The 20,398-nt window shown below is 43.0% G+C and overlaps 1 protein-coding gene across 1 annotated transcript; it reads right to left on the bottom strand.

Annotated features, from left to right (window-relative positions):
• Window positions 1-7,946: 7,946 nt before the first annotated feature.
• Window positions 7,947-19,936, bottom strand: LOC130077995 (interferon-induced very large GTPase 1-like). Its single transcript, XM_056243438.1, has 2 exons — window positions 19,538-19,936; window positions 7,947-12,683 (listed from the first exon to the last, which is right to left on the bottom strand). Exons 1-2 carry the CDS (start codon window positions 19,934-19,936, stop codon window positions 7,962-7,964), a joined length of 5,121 nt encoding a protein of 1,706 aa, XP_056099413.1. The 3' UTR covers window positions 7,947-7,961.
• Window positions 19,937-20,398: the final 462 nt, after the last annotated feature.

Below are 20,398 nucleotides of genomic sequence, written 5' to 3'. Positions count from 1 at the left end.
AAAAAAAACACTGTTATTTCACAGGTATTTCCTGCATTATTATGATCATATACCTTCATTGTAAAAAAATCGTAAAAATAGGGTCAAATGACTGGCAGCTATGGCTGCCAAACAAAAACCATATAATTAAAGTAAAATATCCTAATTTAAATAAAGTGTCAAAAACTTTAATAGAAATGTGATGTCACCATGATTGAGATCAGTGTTTGCTTTAGTTGGGCTCATGACTCTTGAGTTTCAACATTACTTTTTCTCTGGTTGCTTTAACTGTGTTTTGATGCACATTTATTATGGCAATAATTGCAAGAGAAAATATAAGATGATCTTGGTCATTTATTGATGATTTTATAGCCATCATATGATGATCTGATTCATTTATATGACAGTCAAATCTCTATTGGCTGTGAATACATTATATATAGATGGACTTTAGTGTTATACAAAGTTATACTTTTTTTCACATGATTTGTTGAAATATTGTGGGATCAGTATTAATGCAATCTCAAATTAAAAAAAATTATATATTCTACATAATTTTTTTGAGTTGGCTTATTTTGTTAGGAGTATGGAGACATCAAGAATCAACATATGAATCTCAACAATGGTGACTATCAACAAAGCCTTTTTGTGACTTTATAATAGGTCAGAATTTTTTTTTCATTGTCACCATTGTTGAGATTCATATGCTAATTCTTGATGCCTGAGTGAGTCTGTGTGATCCTGTCAAAACATTTTTTGCATAATGACTTCATAAAATCTTATATCAAAGCATTGTAGGATCTTCTATAGCAATACTGGCATTCTAAATTAACAATTAACATTTTACAACTTATACAGTCATTAAAAAGTCATACCAATCAGGTAGTATCAATACAGCAGACAACTGCTTGATGAATATTATCACTATTAAGTGACCAACATCATCTGATCTGAGTTTCTCTCGATTTCCTACAATGAGAAATATGCATCAAAGACATGCACAGTTAAGAGAAAAACTAATGTTAATATATAAAGGGTCAAGAGCCCAACTAAAGCAAACACTGACCTCTATCATGGTGACATCAAACTTTATTATTTTCAATAAAATTTCAACTTCTAAACCTCTGTTATTTCTCAATAGGAATGTTAGTGTGAAAGAAGTCTGGATTGTAATAAGTGAAGATGCTGAGATCTTGAGAGATCTGTTAGTGTTTAATGTTCTGCTGGGATGTAAAGTGTTTCTGTATGGTGTGTTTTGTGTGTCACCATTGTGTTGAAGAGTAGAGCCTGAGATTCAGTCCAGGATGAGCAGAGAAACACTGATGAAATGTTGTGTGTTGCTTTATTTAACAGACAGTAACTGTGTAGTTGCTGATGACATATAATCAGTAAATCATGCGTGTAGTTTATAGCAAGATATTTACTTTTTACAGTGAATATGTTTTTTAGTACAAATTCAGTAAATATATATATATATATGTGAAAGAACAGTGTTTCTGTTAAAAAGCTTAATGAAGATTTCTGCAATAGTATTTATTATTTAAATTAGGATATTTTACATTAATTTTATGGTTTTTGTATGGTAGCCATTGCTGACAGTCATTTTACCTTTTTTTCACAATGAAGGTATTTGATCATAATAATTCAGGAAATAACTGTAAAATAACAGTGTTTTTCTGTAAAACATTTAAGGACAAAGTTTGGAAAAGTTTTTTGCACTAAATTTAAATTAGGATATTTTACTTTATTTTTACGGTTTTTGTTTGGCAGCCGTAGCTGCCAGTCATTGACCGTTTTTTTACGATTTTATTTTTTACAGTGTACCCATTCATACATACAGTCGTTTGCTAGATTAAACGAACTAGGATTTTTGAACGAATCGGTTGAATAAAGGATCCAACTCCCTCATTAAGATGGAGACTTGCCGCCACCTACTGGCGGTGTTAGTTTGATAGTTAAAATGGTTTCATAGTTAATTTTTCTCAATCATTTCATATTTCTACATTAAAAATTTTACATTTAAAACATTAATCTCTTAACATAATTTATGCAATTATAAATCCATACATGCCATGTCTAAACAGCCTGTGTCAATCCAAAAATGGATTTTATTGATACCGACATCCTTTTATTTGGTCATAATAAGGCATACACCGTGTCTTTGTATTCTGATTGAATTTGTTGACTAAATTTAAGAATCTGACAGATAGCTATGACAATGAATTAAAAAAAATACTGTTTTCTCTTGGCTTTATTATTAGAGTTTTGATCTTATCTCAACCTAGAGAGCACATCCTGCATTATATTGTATTATAATGACTATTTAAAATTAGCCTACCACTACACTTTGACTATAGGCATGTTGCATATTAATTGTTGTAGGAACCTCAAAGCATATTTCAATTTTTGTGTAATTTGTGCTTCTCCATAATGATGTTTGTATACCGTATAGGGCCCAAACAAGCCCAGGGGCCCCCAGCCCCCTAAGTCCTGCCCTGACTATGGTATTATGTTTTTTTTTTTTTTGTGTGTTTTTTTAGAGAAACAGGGACAGCGTACAATAAACATTAACCTCAAGGGGGAAGATGCATTGTACCGGGTTTTAGCTTCTAAATACTCCACATCCTCCAGACACACGTCCTCTCCTGGCAGATTCGTAACATCTTTAGTTGATTACAACTTCTTAATTTTTGCGCTGATGGTCAAAATGGGGATTTTCAATTCTTTAGCTATTTTCTTACAGCCACTTTCTATTTTGTGATGCTCAACAATCTTTTGATGCACATCAGAACTATATTCTTTGGTTTTACTCATTGTGATGGATGATTAAGGTAACTTGGCCTTTGTGTTTCCTCATATTTAAACTCCTGTGAAACAAGAAGTCATGGCTGGACAATTTCAGGTTCCTAGTCACCCTGGTGTGCTAAAAAAAAAGGTAAATATTAATGGGAATATACTTGAGATATTTAAATTCTAAGGGTGCCAATAATTGTGGCCAACGTGTTTTGTAGAAAAACATTTGTTTCATAATGTGACCCCCCCCCCACAAACACACACACACACACATTTGTGAGGACATTCCATAGGCGTAATGGTTTTTATACTGGACAAACTGTATATTCTATCCCCTTACACTGCCCCTATCCTTAAACCTACCCGTCATAGGAGACATTCTGCATTTTTACATTTTTAATAAAACACTGCTTAGTATGTTTTTAAAGCCATTTGAAATATGAGGACTCATGAAATGTCCTCATAAATCACGTTCAAGTTGTAATACCAGTGTAATACTCATGTCATTATACACATTTGTGTCCTCACAAATCACAAAAACAAACACACACACACACAAACTTTCGAATATTTTACTTCTATGAAAGGTTAGATTTTTGAAGGATAAACAATGCAGATTTAATTTTTACAGGCATTTTTGATCATTTTTTGGTCTTTTATTGTTTTAATACTGATGATTTTGGCATACAGCTCATGAAAACCCAAAATTCCTATCTCAAAAAATTAGCATATCATGAAAAGGGTCTCTAAACGAGCTATTAACCTAATCATCTGAATCAACTAATTAACTCTAAACACCTGCAAAAGATTCCTGAGGCTTTTTAAAACTCCCAGTAGGGCTGCACGATTAATCGCACGATATTGTTATGCGCATCTAATCAGTAAAAGCCGGTTCCTTGATTAGTAGTAAATCACCTTCACCTGCTTTCAGATGGACGATATGATGTAGATATGAGTGTTAAATTAACACTCAAGAGTGTTAAAGTTAATGACATAATTAAGTGATTAATTTAGTGATCATTGAGCATTATTGAAGACACCTGATGTTAACAAGCAGAATCACTGAAGGAGAAAATCTAAAATTGTAAGCCACCGTTATGGCGATCAGTGTTTGTTTTAGTTGGGCTCTTGATCCTTATACTTTAAGGTTACATTTTGTTTGTCTGCTGTTATTGATTTATTACAGTCAAATGAACAAAGAAAGTGTGATCTGATAGTGTTGGTTATGTTTTGACATAATCATTCTGAGATCTGAAAAATGAAACTCATTCAGATGATTTGGTTTAACTTGATAGCAACAGTTTAGTGGCTTTACAGCATATGATAATTATATTTTTCTTATAATTCAAAACATTTAATAAAAAATTGTTCTGATCAAATCACTTTCAGATGCATTTATTTAGAAACTCAGACATCAATAATCAGCCTGTGAATCTCAACCGTGGTGACAATAATATTTCTTGTTGCCACCAATCACAACTCATTAATGGCTCCCATCACGCATTGCGGTATGAATACATTATGATCTGAATTGTCTATGTAATTTACTTTTCCTAATTGAATATTCTGCTCGTCACCATCGTTGAGATGCATTGACTGAATCTTGATATCTGTGTGTGCCCAATAGAAAGTTTTTTTTTTTTTTTTACAACTTTTAAAAATCCTTTATATTATATCTCAAATTCTGAATATTTATGCAGAATCTCAGTTATGCAGTAACTAACAGTATAAATCACAAACAATTATTTCAAATGATGAATGTCATAATCTAACCAACACCATTAGATCATTTTTTTTTCTTTGTTCATCTGGCAGGTATGACTCGGATACAACAGCCGAAACAAAATTTAATGTTAATAATATAAGGGTCAAGAGCCCAACTAAAGCAAACACTCATCTCCATAATGGTGACCTGAAATTCCGGTTTTCTCCTTCAGTGATTCTGCTTTAGGTGTCTTCAATAATGCTCAATCATCACTCAATTAATCACTTAAATATCTCATTAACTTTAACACTCTTGAGTGTGGACTCATATACACTCCCAGGTGTGTTAATTTAACACTGAGTTTTTGCTGTGTACAAAGAGCCGTATTTAACTGACAAGCTGAGCCATATCGCATTAAATATCGTTGGCGATATGTCCTCGATTTTAACGCGATTTGGCTCAGCTTGTCAGTTAACTACGGCTCTTTGTAGTAAATGCCGCTCCATCTGAAAGCAGGTGAAGGCGATTTACTACTAATCAAGGAACCGGCTTTACTGATTAGATGCGCATAGCAACATCGTGCGATTAATCGTGCAGCCCTAACTCCCAGCCTATTTCATTACTCAAAACCGCAATCATGGGTAAGACTGCCGACCTGACTGCTGTCCAGAAGGCCATCATTGACACCCTCAAGCAAGAGGGTAAGACACAGAAAGAAATTTCTGAAAAAATAGGCTGTTCCCAGAGTGCTGTATCAAGGCACCTCAGTGGGAAGTCTGTGGGAAGGAAAAAGTGTGGCAAAAAACGCTGCACAACGAGAAGAGGTGACCGGACCCTGAGGAAGATTGTGGAGAAGGACTGATTCCAGACCTTGGGGGACCTGCGGAAGCAGTGGACTGAGTCTGGAGTAGAAACATCCAGAGCCACCGTGCACAGGCGTGTGCAGGAAATGGGCTACAGGTGCCGCATTCACCAGGTCAAGCCACTTTTGAACCAGAAACAGCGGCAGAAGCGCCTGACCTGGGCTACAGAGAAGCAGCACTGGACTGTTGCTCAGTGATCCAAAGTACTTTTTTCGGATGAAAGCAAATTTTGCATGTCATTCGGAAATCAAGGTGCCAGAGTCTGGAGGAAGACTGGGGAGAAGGAAATGGTGAGGTGGTGATGGCGCAGTGGATAAGACACATGCCTTTGGTGTGAGAGACCCGGGTTCGAATCCACTGTGAGACACCAATGTGTCCCTGAGCAAGACACTTAACCCCTAGTTGCTCCAGAGGCGTGCGACCTCTGACATATATAGCAATTGTAAGTCGCTTTGGATAAAAGTGTCAGCTAAATGAATAAATGTAAATGTAAATGCCAAAATGCCTGAAGTCCAGTGTCAAGTACCCACAGTCAGTGATGGTCTGGGGTGCCATGTCAGCTGCTGGTGTTGGTGCACTGTGTTTTATCAAGGGCAGGGTCAATGCAGCTAGCTATCAGGAGATTTTGGAGCACTTCATGCTTCCATCTGCTGAAAAGCTTTATGGAGATGAAGATTTCATTTTTCAGTGCCAAAACCACTGGTAAATGGTTTACTGACCCTGTGCTCAATTGGCCTGCCAACTCTCCTGACCTGAACCCCATAGAGAATCTGTGGGATATTGTGAAGCGAAAGTTGAGAGACGCAAGACTCAACACTCTGGATGAGCTTAAGGCCGCTATCAAAGCATCCTGGGCCTCCATAACACCTCAGCAGTGCCGCAGGCTGATTGCCTCCATGCCACGCCGCATTGAAGCAGTCATTTCTGCAAAAGGATTCCCGACCAAGTATTGACTATTGAGTGCATAACTGAACATAATTATTTGAAGGTTGACTTTTTTTTTTGTATTAAAAACACTTCTTTTATTGGTCGGATGAAATATGCTAATTTTTTTAGATAGGATTTTGGGTTTTCATGAGCTGTATGCCAAAATCATCAGTATTAAAACAATAAAAGACCTGAAATATTTCAGTTGGTGTGCAATGAATCTAAAATATATGAAAGTTTAATTTTTATCATTACATTATGGAAAATAATGAACTTTATCACAATATGCTAATTTTTTGAGAAGGACCTGTATGTAAGAGGTGAAGAGAAAGTCTGTTTTTGGGCATGAAAAGAGAAAGTCAAACAGGTTTGGGTGAGTAAATAATGACCCAATTTAATAATAGTAAATTTACTTTCATGGCATCCCTAGCTCAAAATCAGTGCCTTAAGTGCATTTATATGCAACAAAAATGCAATATTAAGTTTTAAATAATTTCAATAATATCTATCATTTTTGTTTCTGTCCTATTTCATTTATTAATTTATTTATCACAGCAAAACATTCAAGGGTGAATCCATCCATTCACCCAAATATCTTCTATCAGCCTGAGAGTTTGACTGAGAAAGCCAGGAGCAGAAAGCAGGAGACAAAGTGATGGAAAAAATCAGTTGCATATGTTTCAGTGCTCACACTTTATTGTTTCGATGTCTGACTAGTACAAATCCAACCAGAGTTATTATAGCCAAGCAACAGCAATGGAAAATTACTGCATCACAACATCGTCCTGTGATGTTAAAAACCTTGACATGGAGACATTCTCTTATCTCTTATACATGAAGACAAACATCCCTTGAAAGCACACAATCATAAGATTAAACGGCAATAGCGAGCATTGCAAGAGCAAGAAAATAAGTAATGTTAAATATAAAACCATAAAATTATAGAAATGGATAATACAATAATTAAATGATGTAAATCAAATAATATGAATATGAATAAATTGTACAATTATGTAAATCAAATAATCAGAATAATAAATGATAAATCAAATGACAACAACATAAATGACTAATGATTATAAGTGATTCAAAATTAAAATCATATCAAAAACAAAGAAAAAAATAATAAAATGATTAAATGACGTAAATCAAATATGAAAATGAATAAATTGTACAATTATGTAAATCAAATAATAATCAGATTAATAAATGATTAAATGATAAATCAAATGACAACAACATAAATGACTGATTAGAAGTGATTAAAAATTAAAATCATATAAAAAACAACAATTATAATAAAATGATTAAATTATGTAAATCAAATAATATGAATATGAATAAATTGTACAATTATGTAAATCAAATAATAATCAGAATAATAAATGATTAAATGATAAATCAAATGACAACAACATAAATGACTAATGATTATAAGTGATTGAAAATGAAAATCATATAAAAAAAACAAAGAAAATAATAATAAAATGATTAAATTATGTAAATCAAATAATATGAATATGAATAAATTGTACAATTATGTAAATCAAATAATAATCAGAATAATAAATGATTAAATGATAAATCAAATGACAACAACATAAATGACTAATGATTATAAGTGATTAAAAATTGAAATCATATCAAAAACAAAGAAAATAATAAGACAACAGAGAGGTTTCTATTGAGATTCCTTATACAATGCATAAATGATCCAAACTCCGAATCGCATCTTGTTGTTTGTGATTTCTCCATTCAGGTGGAATCTCACCATCACCCTGGAATGTTTTATTATACTTATTTTCCAGATCTTTCTGGAATCTGCACACAAACCATTTCCAGTAGGACAGTTCAGAGTGATCAGGGGTGATGCTCCACTTCTCATAAACTCCTCCTGCGCTTCTGTATTCTTTATATGGAAACCTCCCATCAGATACAATAAAGCTTTTATCACTTGCTACTGAAGTTGTGCAAAAACTAGCACAGAGATTATTTGTGTTATGTTTATGCCATCCATTAATTCCATTCACTCGATGGAATGAAACACTGTGATCTCCATCATGGTTTGGTACGGTGTTGGTGCAGATGGCTTTACAGAATGGACACTGAACCCAACAGCACCGACAGAAGTGATCAATCAGACGCTCATCTGGTCTGTCTTTATAGTCCAGCTTTACTGGAAAAGTCTTTGTGAATCCACTGCTGATGTCCAATATTATAGCAGGAAGACCTTGTCTTATCACCTCTTCTAGGAGTTTCACATCTACATCATCATGATTTAGTCCACTGAGGTCTTTTTCAGAGAAGATCAGCTCGTCTGAGAGCCGCTGTGTGAAACTCTTCAACCACAAACCAACATCTCCTCTGTTCACTTGAACATGTTCAGTGGATTCATGTGCAGCTTCCATGATCTTCTGCTGCAGGAGTTTAATGTTCTTCTTCATCTTGGGTAAAACACTGACACTGAACTTATCACAGATGTACCGACTGACTTCATCTCTGATGAAACTTTTGAAGTGATCTCTGGGGTTTTCAATGTAGTTCATGTATTTTTCAAAAACTTGATCTTCTGCCAGTGTCTTCAGGATGTGTTTCTCCAGTTTTGATCTGTTTCCATTCAGTGATTCACAGTTTGATGTTATTTCATCAGCCAGATCTCTGGCAGTCTTCTTGTAGACACTCTGCTCAATGGGCTCTTTAAGTTTCTGACAGATGATCTCACCAAAAATGGCAGCCGATGTGGCTCCATGGCAATATTTCTGGAAAATACTATAGTAGTTTTTTCTCTTCATCACAGTATATGGATCATTGGTTTTAATGAACATTTTGTGTTGGTCAGTGATCATCTTGTTCGCTCTCTTACAGACGGAAAGAACCAAATCCGTGAAGAATTCAATCTTAAACACATATTTCACTGATCCTTCCTCATGTTGTACTATGCTTTTCTTGATGTTACCAGTGAGTTGTTGAATGAAGCTCTTGTTGTAGCCGATCTTTGAAATGTTAAATGAGTGAATCTCTTTTTCTGTATGCTGAGCAACGTCTGTGACAAATGATCTTATTTGATCTTCATCCTCTTTAGATAGAGAACTGTAAATGAATTTCTCAGCGGATCTGTAGACATTTGGGAAAGATTCACTTGGTTTTTTTACCTTTACATATTCTATATAACTGGGCACAGAGAAAATATCTCCGCTCTTCATCCTTTGGTCTACAGAAACACATCCATTGGTGTCACTGAGGATCTCTCTCACATCTCTCATTACGTCAATGTCTTTGATTGGAGGAGTGTCTGAGATGATTTCCTTCACACACTGTTCCAAAAACAAATCAAACTCTTTCTTCAGTGTTTCTTCATCATTTGCTTTATCTATTAGTTTTAAGGCAAGTTCTTTGCTCTTTAGTTTTGCAAATAGAGCGTTTTCATGTGTCCTCTGATTATCAATATTTTTATTCATGTCTCGTTGCTGAAGAACCTCCTTTAATTTCCTCTTGGTTTCTTTCACAATGTTTTCCTGAAGCTCATTGACTTTGATTTCAAATGACATTTTCCACTGGATCAGTATTTCTTTATCTTTGTCTTTCTCAAAGAATTCAGGCATTGATTTTTTCACTTCTTCACTTGTCTTCTTCAGTTCTCTTTCCAGATCAGTTTCATCAACCTTATGAATTGCTTCATTTTCTATTTGGTTGTGTAGTTTGTTCTCAGTTTCCTTCATGGCACTGCGAAGACTCCAGGTCCATTTGCTGTATTCGGTCTCCAGTTTTCTGTAGGCTGAAATCTCCAGAGAATTTCTGAAGCTGAAGACAAATCGTTCATTCAGTAAAGCCTCCCAGAGATCTTTAATACGATCTTTTAAGTGTGTCAGCATCATCCCATGTGAATTTGAGGCATGGGAAGTAATGGTTTTCTTTAGCTCTTGAATGTTCTCACAGTAGTCTGGGTTTGGTGGTGCCATGGGTGGGCTTCCTTCCCAGAGCTGAGCAAAATACTTCACATCTTTCTGAACATCAAAACTAATGACATCACTGAAACATTCTGCATCATAGACTTCCTCTTCAGCAGCGAGTTTTGTCATCTCATCCAGTGTCTCCTGCAGTCGTCTTCTTCCCTCCATGTTTTTTTCTCCAGTTGTGATGTCTGAAACGTTCTGATGCACAAACACACACCTGGGAGACAGATTTACCTTCTTCATCCTCAGGAAGGCCTGAACAACAATCTGAAGAACGTCCTGCATCTCAGATAGGTTTTCTCCAAATATATTGATCAAGGTTAGATTACCAAGACCAACAACAAATGTGGCCAGTTCATTGTCATGATGTCTTGTTGATCTTCCAGCCAGTTCTAGAGCACGAAAACCTTCAGTATCAACAACCAGAATATAGTCAAAGTTCATCTGTGTTTTCATCTCGTCTGAGACTTTGACCAGCTGCATGAAAGCTCCTCTGGTGCTTCTGCCAGCACTGACGGCAAACTGGAGTCCAAACATGGCATTCAGCATGGTGGATTTCCCAGAGCTCTGAATCCCTATAACTGACAGCACAAAGACTCTCTGGTCTCCCAGTTTCTGAATGAGTTCATCTATAACAGCAGAGATCCAGACCAGAGGAACATGAGCAGCATCTCCATCCATCAGCTCCAGTGGAAATCCAGAGATCATCATCTCTGCTGCGAGACTCGGGAGAGAAGAGAAGTGAACCTGCAGATCTTTCTTGTTCTTCTTCACAGATGAACATGATTCATAGATCTGACTGATCTCCCTCATGATGTGCTCCAAACCAAAGGATGCAGCTTGAAGATCCTCGGATATTCTCTCAAGTTCTGTTTGTTCAGCTTTGAATTGTTCAGGTTTTTCATTGTTCTCTTTCAATTTTAAAACTGTGGACCACTTTTCATCATACTTATGATGAAGAGCAGAAAGGTCAACAGATGTGTGTTCATCCAAGAGGATTCTGAGCCATTTAAGAAAAAACATCTTTTCAAGTTCAGTTTTTGAGTTCATTTTTTTATTAAAGTGCATCATAAACTCACTGATATCACATTCATGCTGTTGTTCTCGGATTTTCTTCATTTCTTTTTTTTTCACACTTCTTGACATTTCTATATTATCTCCTTGAGGTCGATGCAGTTCTTTGTTTTTCTGACTCCACTGATGCCACAGTTCCCCCTGACAGGGCAGAAATGATTTTTTTATTTCTGTCAGATCTTTATCCTCCAATAAACTCATCATCTGCTGTGCTGCTTCTCTTCCTCTCCTGCAGTCATCATCATGTTCCTCATCTACTCTGATGTCTGAGTGTTTGGACACATCTTCAAGTCTGAAAGTGGAAGATGATTCTGAGAGACAATCATTTATGGCTCTTCTGAGTTCTTCAGATACATCTGACAGATTTCTGTCCTTCAGACCAATCGTAAATTTCCCTTTCTTCATCATCATTAAAGTAGATTCATCCTCCGTAAAAAGACAAATAAGCGGCGTTGTTACTTTGATCAGGTTCTGGATCTTTTCTGCACTTCTGTAATTTTTCTGAAGTCCTGGTAGAAGAACAACATTGACTGAGGCCATTTCAGTGAGGATCTTCAGCTGTTTCTCATGATCTCTTGCATCACCGTGTAGATTACAGAACGCAACACAGTCAGTGAATTTATCCGTGTTTTTCCCAGAGGGGCAGAACCAGGCGATCTCCACCACTCCATCCATCAGGACTCTGGTTCTGCTGCTGCCTGGGCAGTTCCTGTGGAAGAACGTGTTGTGTTTCTCATTGATCAGACTTTTCATCAGATGAGACTTCGATGAAGACACAGAGCCAAACCTGAAGAAAGACACCATTGGAGTTTGTGCCTTGCAGACTGGCTGGATTTGACTGATGATTTCATTGCTGTTGTTTCTCATCTTCCAGCTCTTGTTGATTTGTCTGAATGTCCAGAGAGGAAACTCAATCTGTTGTGTGTCTGGATCAGGAACAAGCAGAGGCAGAGCGTACTGACACTGGGACAGTTTAGTGACCATCAGCTGCTTCAGGAAACCATCAGCACAATGAAACACGGCCATCTGAACATCCATCGGGTGAATGCGATCAGATTGACTTTTTCCTTTGTTATACAATGACACTGCTTGGAATATATCACTAATGTCTTCAGATGTGTCAGTGTCTCTTTGTTGTATATTATCATGTTCATTGGCCTTATTAACATGAATGTATCTTGCTCTGTAGTCCATCATCAGTAGTTTTTGTAGGAAAGTCTGAATCATTTCCTCCTCAGCACAGGACTCATGGGACTGTAATGAATGTGCAGTTATCTGAAGAACATCTGCAGCTCTCAGTTTATTGTTCCTGTGAAGATTAAGTCTGTGAAACAGGTGCTGTATTTCTTCACTTTCAGTCTTTTCCTGACGTGAACTGACGTTCTCTCTCTGTTTAATAGACACAATAATAGTAGATTTATTTAATTTTGTATCATTCACATGCAATCATTCAGTACTAATAATGTGAAAGGCCATGGTGTGATTGTGTTTATACTTTAAAAAGTTATTTTAAACTTAAAGTTGAAGTTCACTAGTTCACACTTACATCAATTAAACAGAGAAACAATTATGCGTATTTGGCGTGCTGTCCGGGAGGAGGGCTACGAGCTCGAAATTTTTGCCCGAACCTAGAGTACTCCCCCTGTTGTTGTAAGAGTATTTAGGACTAGAAGTGAGGAGATGGGGTGGTGGAGGGATGCTGTTAAACTGTCAATGTAAGTTTACTGTATATATACACCTCTTAACTCGTTGATTGCGTTGATTAACAGGGTGTTCTCCACTCGTGTCTAATTAGGTATAAATATCTGAATGTGCTCCACATATGTTTAATTAGGATTAATTATCTGAATGTGCTCCTCCCTAAACTTTGTTAATAAAACATTATTAAGATTAAAAAGTAAAACACATTCTTTTAAACCAAGTTTATTGTTCATTGAGTACAATTACCGTAAAACATCAAATAATAGCCGGGTCCCATAGACGCCTGTCTCTTTTACACACCTGGTGTGGCTACAGGTTTGGATAAAAAAGGACGGTCTCAAATAGAGGTCTGGTCTGTTTTTTAGTTTCGGGTTGTATTTAATCTTCTAAACCCTGTCAAATCGTATGTTTAAGCCAGTTCTATGGTGCAGATTGCACATGCAGGAGAGCCCTGCACATCTGGGCGGGAGCTGTTAGCACAAGCAAGGCAGGAACAGTTAGCGGAGGCCAGAGAGGGAGAAGTGGAGGAGACCGACGAGGAGGAGGAATTCGCCTATGAACTAGTTGAGGATCGCGGTGATGATGTTAGTGATGAATAGGGTCTTGTATCACATGATTGCAGTTGTTTTACAGGGTAGCCTTCATTCTTTCTTGTTGATGTGTTTCGGGCAACTAGTTCATTGGCTCGATGGATATTACTGGTAACTTGTATTGTTCAGCCCATGCCGTCACATCGTTTCGTTTTTTTATGCTGCCAATAATCTAAAGGGTCGCACACCATACGAGAAGTGCAGCGCACACCGGACGGACGCACACTTTGTCAGTTAATGGCCAGCAATATTGTTATGTTTAAGGAAATGGAATTAAGATCATGTTTGTACTATGTTATGATCCTACTGTACAATTAAATACAATCGTTGCTTAGTCTGCAGTCTTGAATTCACTTTTCTTCAAACTAAGCGCCCATTTAATTGAATGAATTGAGAATATCACCTGAAAATCCGATAACATCAGTAATTTTCATTCAAGCAGCTGATTTCTGTAAATGAATGTAAAACTGAATGTATATTGCAGCACAGAGCGAAGTCAGTATATACATTAATGATGATTTGAGACAATTTAATATATAACTATGTAAATGGCTCTGTGGCGCGGCAGGATTTTGAACAAGGTCCTGAGCCGTTGCTGGGCGCCGTGGACAGACACCAAATCGCGCCCCCGGTGTGTGTACACTCATACACACATCAAGAATAATGTGTTCGAATTTATCATAACATGGTACAAACATGATCTTAATTCCATATCCTTAAAGGGATACTTCAGGATTTAGCATTAAGCTTTGTATTAGTAGAAAACGTCTCGGTTACGGATGTAACCCTCGTTCCCTGAGTAGGGAACGGAGACGTTACGTCGGATGACGGAGAATGGGGGTTTCGACAGAAAGCCAATCCTCTTCGAGTATTAAAAAACGAGCCAATGGCAAAGAAATGCCATGGGTCTGCGGAATTTGCATAATGTATCTCCGCCTCACCGCGTGAGTATTTAAGGAGAAACACCTGCAACAGCAGATCATGTCTTCGCTGAGGAGCCAAGATTGAACTCAGGCGTCGACCCAGCGGTACAGCGGAAGTGGCACGGAGACGTAACGTCTCCGTTCCCTACTCAGGGAACGAGGGTTACATCCGTAACCGAGACGTTCCCTTTCGTAGTCACTCCGAGTTACGTCGGATGACGGAGAATGGGGGTCCCCGTGTAATCACGCCACCTTCACAGCTGTCTTCCAGTGCCCTGCGAAGTCTGACCTCCCTGTCGTGATATAGGCACGGACGAAGGAGTCCTACTTAACACAGGAATACCAAGGTACACTGGGAAGCATATCTCAGGGGAGATATGCCGCAGCATGCCTACCCGTAGGGAGGACTTAAGAATACACATATGGCCCAAGGGGGCTACATATGGAGGAACACTGGAGTGACCAGCCCGTAGGGTGGCATCTACTTTCAACTCCAGGAGTGGCAGGTGACTTGCCGAGGGAAAGACACATGCTCAAAGAGGCTTACAGTGGAAAATACACATGTGGGGGTTACTCAGAGGAGGAACCATGCACACGGAGGCACCTAGCCGACGCACAGGCAATAGACACTGGCGCCAGCGTCAACAGTGCTGGAGGAACTCAGGGCTTCAGAGAGGAAGGCTACCTGAGGAAATATCGCACGTATCCAGTCCGTGGAGTGGAATGGCGAGCAAGCGAGACACTTAACAGCTCCCATGTTAGCTTGAAAAAGACAGTACATGGGCGGAGACTGGCTCCACTCGGAGATTGTAAAATCTGGCGAATGTGTTAGGTGTCGCCCAGCCTGCAGCTCTGCAGATGTCTGTCAGCGAGGCGCCACGCGCTAGAGCCCAAGAGGACGCCACACTCCGGGTGGAGTGGGCGGTCACACCAAGGGGGCATGGTCGACCTTGCTGCTGGTATGCCAAAGCAATGGCGTCCACTATCCAGTGAGACAACCTTTGTTTGGAGAGAGCCTTTCCCTTCAGCTTCCCACCATAACAGACAAAGAGCTGGTCTGAGGTCCTGAAACACTGCGTCCTGTCTACGTAAGCACGGAGTGCGCGTACTGGACAGAGCAGTGCCAAGGCTGGGTCTGCCTCCTCCCGGGGCAGCGCTTGCAGGTTCACCACCTGGTCCCGGAAGGGAGTGGTGGGAACCTTGGGCACATATCCGGGCCGGGGTCTCAGGATCACGTGAGAGAGGCCGGGCCCGAACTCCAGGCACGCTTCGTCAACGGAGAATGCGTGCAGGTCCCCTACCCTCTTGATGGAGGCCAACGCAACCAGGAGCGCTGTCTTCATTGACAGGATCTTAAGCTCAGCTGATTGCAGAGGCTCAAAGGGAGCCCTCTGCAGGGCACTTAAGACCACTGAGAGGTCCCAAGAGGGAACGAGAGGAGGGCGAGGAGGATTCAGTCTCCTCGCTCCTCTCAGGAACCTGATGATCAGGTCGTGTTTTCCAAGAGACTTACCTTCAACTGCTTCGTGATATGCGGCGATAGCGGCCACATACACCTTCAGGGTGGAGGGAGACAGCCTTCGCTCCAACCCGTCTTGCAGGAAGGAAAGCACAACGCTGATCGAGCATCTCCTGGGGTCTTCTCGGCGAGAAGAGCACCAGTTAACGAAGAGGTTCCACTTCAACGCATAGACATGTCTCGTGGACGATGCTCTAGCGGAAGTGATGGTAGCCGCCACCGCTGGTGGCAGGGTACTCAAACCTGCCTCGTCCCGTCCAGGAGCCACACGTGGAGTCTCCAAAGATCGGGACGAGGGTGCCATAGGGTGCCCCGTCTCTGAGAAAGGAGGTCCTTCCTCAGAGGAATTGGCCAAGGAGGTGCTGTCGCGAGGAGTACCAGTTCAGAGAACCAGGTCTTGGTGGGCCAGTATGGGGCGACCAATATGACCTGCTCCTCGTCCTCCTTGATCTTGCACAGAGTACGTGCGAGAAGGCTCACTGGGGGAAACGCATACTTGCGTAGGCCCTGCGGCCAGCTGTGCGCCAGTGCATCCGTGCCGAGCGTGCCCTCGGTCAGGGAGTAATACAGGGCGCAATGGGATGAGTCGTGGGAGGCAAACAGATCTATCTGTGCGTCCCCGAACTGGTCCCATATCAGCTGGACCGACTGGGGATGGAGTCTCCATTCGCCAGAGGTTGGCCGGAGCCGTGACAGCTCGTCGGCTGCAAGGTTCCGCACTCCAGGAATGTAAATAGCACGAAGGGACCTCAGGTGCTTCTGACTCCATAAGAGGAGGTGGCGTGCGAGTTGCGACATACGGCGAGAGCGTAGACCACCCTGACGGTTGATGTACGTGTACGTGTTGACCCAGGAGCAACGCGTGGAAGCGGTGCAGGGCAAGGCGTACTGCCAGCAACTCGAGGCAATTGACATGCAGAAGGCGCTGGGGTCCTGTCCAGGAGCCCGCGGCTGCATGACCGTTGCACATGGCGCCCCAGCCCGTGGCAGAGGCATCTGTGGAGACGACAACATGCCTGGAAACTCGTTCTAGGGGAACTCCGGCCCGTAGAAAACTGAGGTTCCGCCACGGGGTGAAGGACTGACGGCAGGTCGGAGTTATTAGAACTCTGAGCGTACCGCGATGCCATGCCCACCTCGGGACCCGATCGCGAAGCCACAGCTGAAGCGGTCTCATATGAAGCAATCCGAGTGGCGTTACCGCGGCTGCAGATGCCATATGCCCCAGGAGCCTCTGAAAAAGTTTCAGTGGGACCGCACTCTTGCCCTCGAATTGTCGAAGACAAGTCAGCAGTGAGTGTGCGCGCTCGCTCGTAAGCTGCGCGGACATGGCGACCGAGTCTATCTCCATACCGAGAAAAGAGATCCTCTGCACGGGGCAAAGTTTGCTCTTCTCCCAGTTGACCCGAAGGCCCAGACGGGCTAGGTGCCGGAGCACAAGGTCTCTGTGTTCGCAAACCTGAACTCGAGAGTGAGCTAATATTAGCCAGTCGTCGAGATAATTCAGGATGCGAACCCCGTGTTCGCGTAGGGGAACAAGGGCTGCCTCGACGACCTTCGTAAAGACGCGAGGAGACAGAGCCAACCCGAATGGGAGAACCGCGTACTGGTATGCCTGCCCCTCGAAAGCAAACCGAAGAAACGGTCTGTGTCGAGGTAAAATGGAGACATGAAAGTAGGCGTCCTTCAGGTCTATCGCTGCAAACCAATCCTGTGGCCGCACGCATTCGAAAATGCGCTTGGCCGTGAGCATCTTGAACGGCAGCCTGTGAAGGGAGCGGTTCAAGACGCGCAAGTCCAGAATTCCGTAACCAAGTCCGTAACCCAACGGTTTTCTTGGGGACAATGAAGTAGGGGCTGTAGAACCCTGACCTCATCTCGGCTGGAGGGACAGCCTCGATTGCACCCTTCGCCAGCAGGGTAGCAACCTCCGCTCTCATGACCGGGGCATTGCCACCGACCATAGTAAAGCGGACTCCCCTGAAGCGGGGAGGAGACCGTGCGAACTGAATCGCATAGCCGAGCCTGATAGTTCGGGCGACCCAACGGGACAGATTGGGGAGCTCTAACCAAGCCCCCAAAAACTGATCCAGCGGAACCATCCGAGCCACAGGCGTCCCCCCGGAGGGGCAGCGAAGCGGAGTGACCGGCACAGGCAAGGGTGGCATAGCGGCCCTGAGCGTGTGCACAGCCAAACTCCGCGCCCTGACAGAGGAGACCAGGGAAGGACCAGCGTTCCACGGGGGTCTGCTCTGCCAGGGGTCTGGCGATAGAGGGGGATGAGAGTGGTGTGGTCCGGGGACGGCACGCACTGTCATCCTCGCCCTCAGAGACAGAGCAGGACGAGAGTGGCGAGGCACGGGGGCGTCGCACACTGTCATCCGGCTCTGTATGCTCAGTGATGGACATTTCGATTCTTTCTTTAACCACATTAGGGTGCTGCCCACCCGTGGGTGAGCAGTGGGGAGTGGAGAACAAAAGATTCTCCCCCGGCCCTCCACCGGGGGAAGGAGGGGGCCTGCAACCGCCTCCTGGGAAAAAACCGATGCCATCACTGAGCAGCCCGTCTCAGGAACGCCGCTTGGCCTGGCGTTTAGCGGGGCGCGGGGCCTGAGGGGGCTGGGGCGCCTTCCTGCGGCTTCCTCCACGACGCGGCCCGGGTGAAGGCTGCTGCTGGGGCCGTGCGGGAGGGGCGGGAGCTGCAGGAGGGCGCCCTCGGCGGCGAGCAGGCTGAGGCGTCTGTGCCGACGGCTGGGTGGAAGCAGCAGCTGGCCGTCGGGGCAGAATATGTTTGATCGCCTCAGACTGCTTCTGTGCGGTCGAAAACTGCTGGGCGAAGTCTTCAACCGCTCCGCCGAAGAGGCCGGCCTGGGATATGGGGGCGTCGAGCAGACGAGTCCGCTCAACGTCCCGCATATCGGCCAGGTTCAGCCAGAGGTGACGCTCCTGGACCACATTAGTGGCCATCACCTGACCCAGGGAGCGTGAGGCCACCTTCGTCGCCCGGAGAGTGATGTCAGTGGCGGCACGCAGTTCGTCGAACGTCCCTGGGTCAGTCCTGCCCTCGTGCATGTCTCTGAGCAGCTGGGCCTGGTAGACCTGTAAGGTGCTCATCGCATGCAAAGCGGCAGCCGCCTGTCCTGCAGCTCTGTGAGACCTCGCCACCATAGATGACGAGAATCTACAGGCCTTGGACGGGTGCTTAGGATTACCACGAGAGGAAGCGCTCTGAGGACACAGTTGCATCGCAACAGAGCGTTCCACCGGGGGAATCCCAGTGTACCCATGGACAGCTGCGCCATCGAGGGGAGGAAAGGCGGAGAAAGCTGACGAGCGTTCACGGGAGGTCAAAGGAGCCTTCCATGATCTCGACAGCTCCTCATGCAGCTCCGGGAAGAAAGGAATTGGGGTTGGCTGAGGCCGTGAGGCGGCAGCCGCACCCAAAAACCAATCGTCCAGCCGCGAGCGCTCGGGGCAGGGCGGAGGGTTCCACTCTAGCCTGATGCTCACGGCTGCCCGGGACAGCATGGCTGTCATCTCGGGATCCGACACGGGCAACGCTGGGACTCCCGAAGGAGGCAACGCAGCCGCATCCTCACTTCCCGAAGACTCGAGCCCACCTTGTGATGCCGCGATCGACATCGTATCATCTTCTGGAGCGCCGAATGAAACACGCGGGGCTTCCGAAGAAGGACCCGCCTGAGTCACCGCGGCACTCGCGGGTTGCAACACAGCGGAGGGGGGTGTGGTCCGAGGACGCATCGTCGGATTGCTCCACACCGTCACCCTCAGATCACCCTGTCCCCCAGCCGAACTACCACCTCTCGTGGAGGAAGTAGAACGGGTGGTGGACGCGGGGACTCTCACTGAAAGATCATTGAGTCTTAATCTTAGTGTTGCGATGGCCATGTTCCCACAGAAGGAACACGAGTCATCCACGAGCGCTGCTTTAGCGTGTTCAAAGCCCAGACACACAAAGCAGCGCTCGTGCCCATCAGAGGACGACAAATATCGACCGCAACCAGAAGAACACGGGCGAGACATCTTTAAAAAGACGTGCCACGTGCAGCTCTTTTAGGAGAGGAAAAACTCTGCAATGCTGAGGCGACCAGGGAGAAAACACAAAGTCAGGCAGACCACTGCACAGATCGCAGGCAATGTGAAGACTCGCTGGGTACCGCCGTCACACCAACACTGGAGAGTTCGCTCGTCTCGAAGAGGTGAGTCACTTGTAAACTCAGGTCTTGTGGCTGTGGAGTGAAGAGGTTCTCATGGCTCCGAACCGAAAACATGATCTGCTGTTGCAGGTGTTTCTCCTTAAATACTCACGCGGTGAGGCGGAGATACATTATGCAAATTCCGCAGACCCAT

Source organism: Rhinichthys klamathensis, unplaced genomic scaffold (assembly GCF_029890125.1).
Source record: "Rhinichthys klamathensis goyatoka isolate OS25496 unplaced genomic scaffold, OSU_Roscu_1.1 h1tg000799l_1, whole genome shotgun sequence".
In the NCBI taxonomy this organism is placed as follows: Eukaryota; Metazoa; Chordata; class Actinopteri; order Cypriniformes; family Leuciscidae; genus Rhinichthys; species Rhinichthys klamathensis.
Note: the sequence above shows the minus strand (reverse complement) of the source record. Positions and strands in the feature narration are given on the sequence as shown.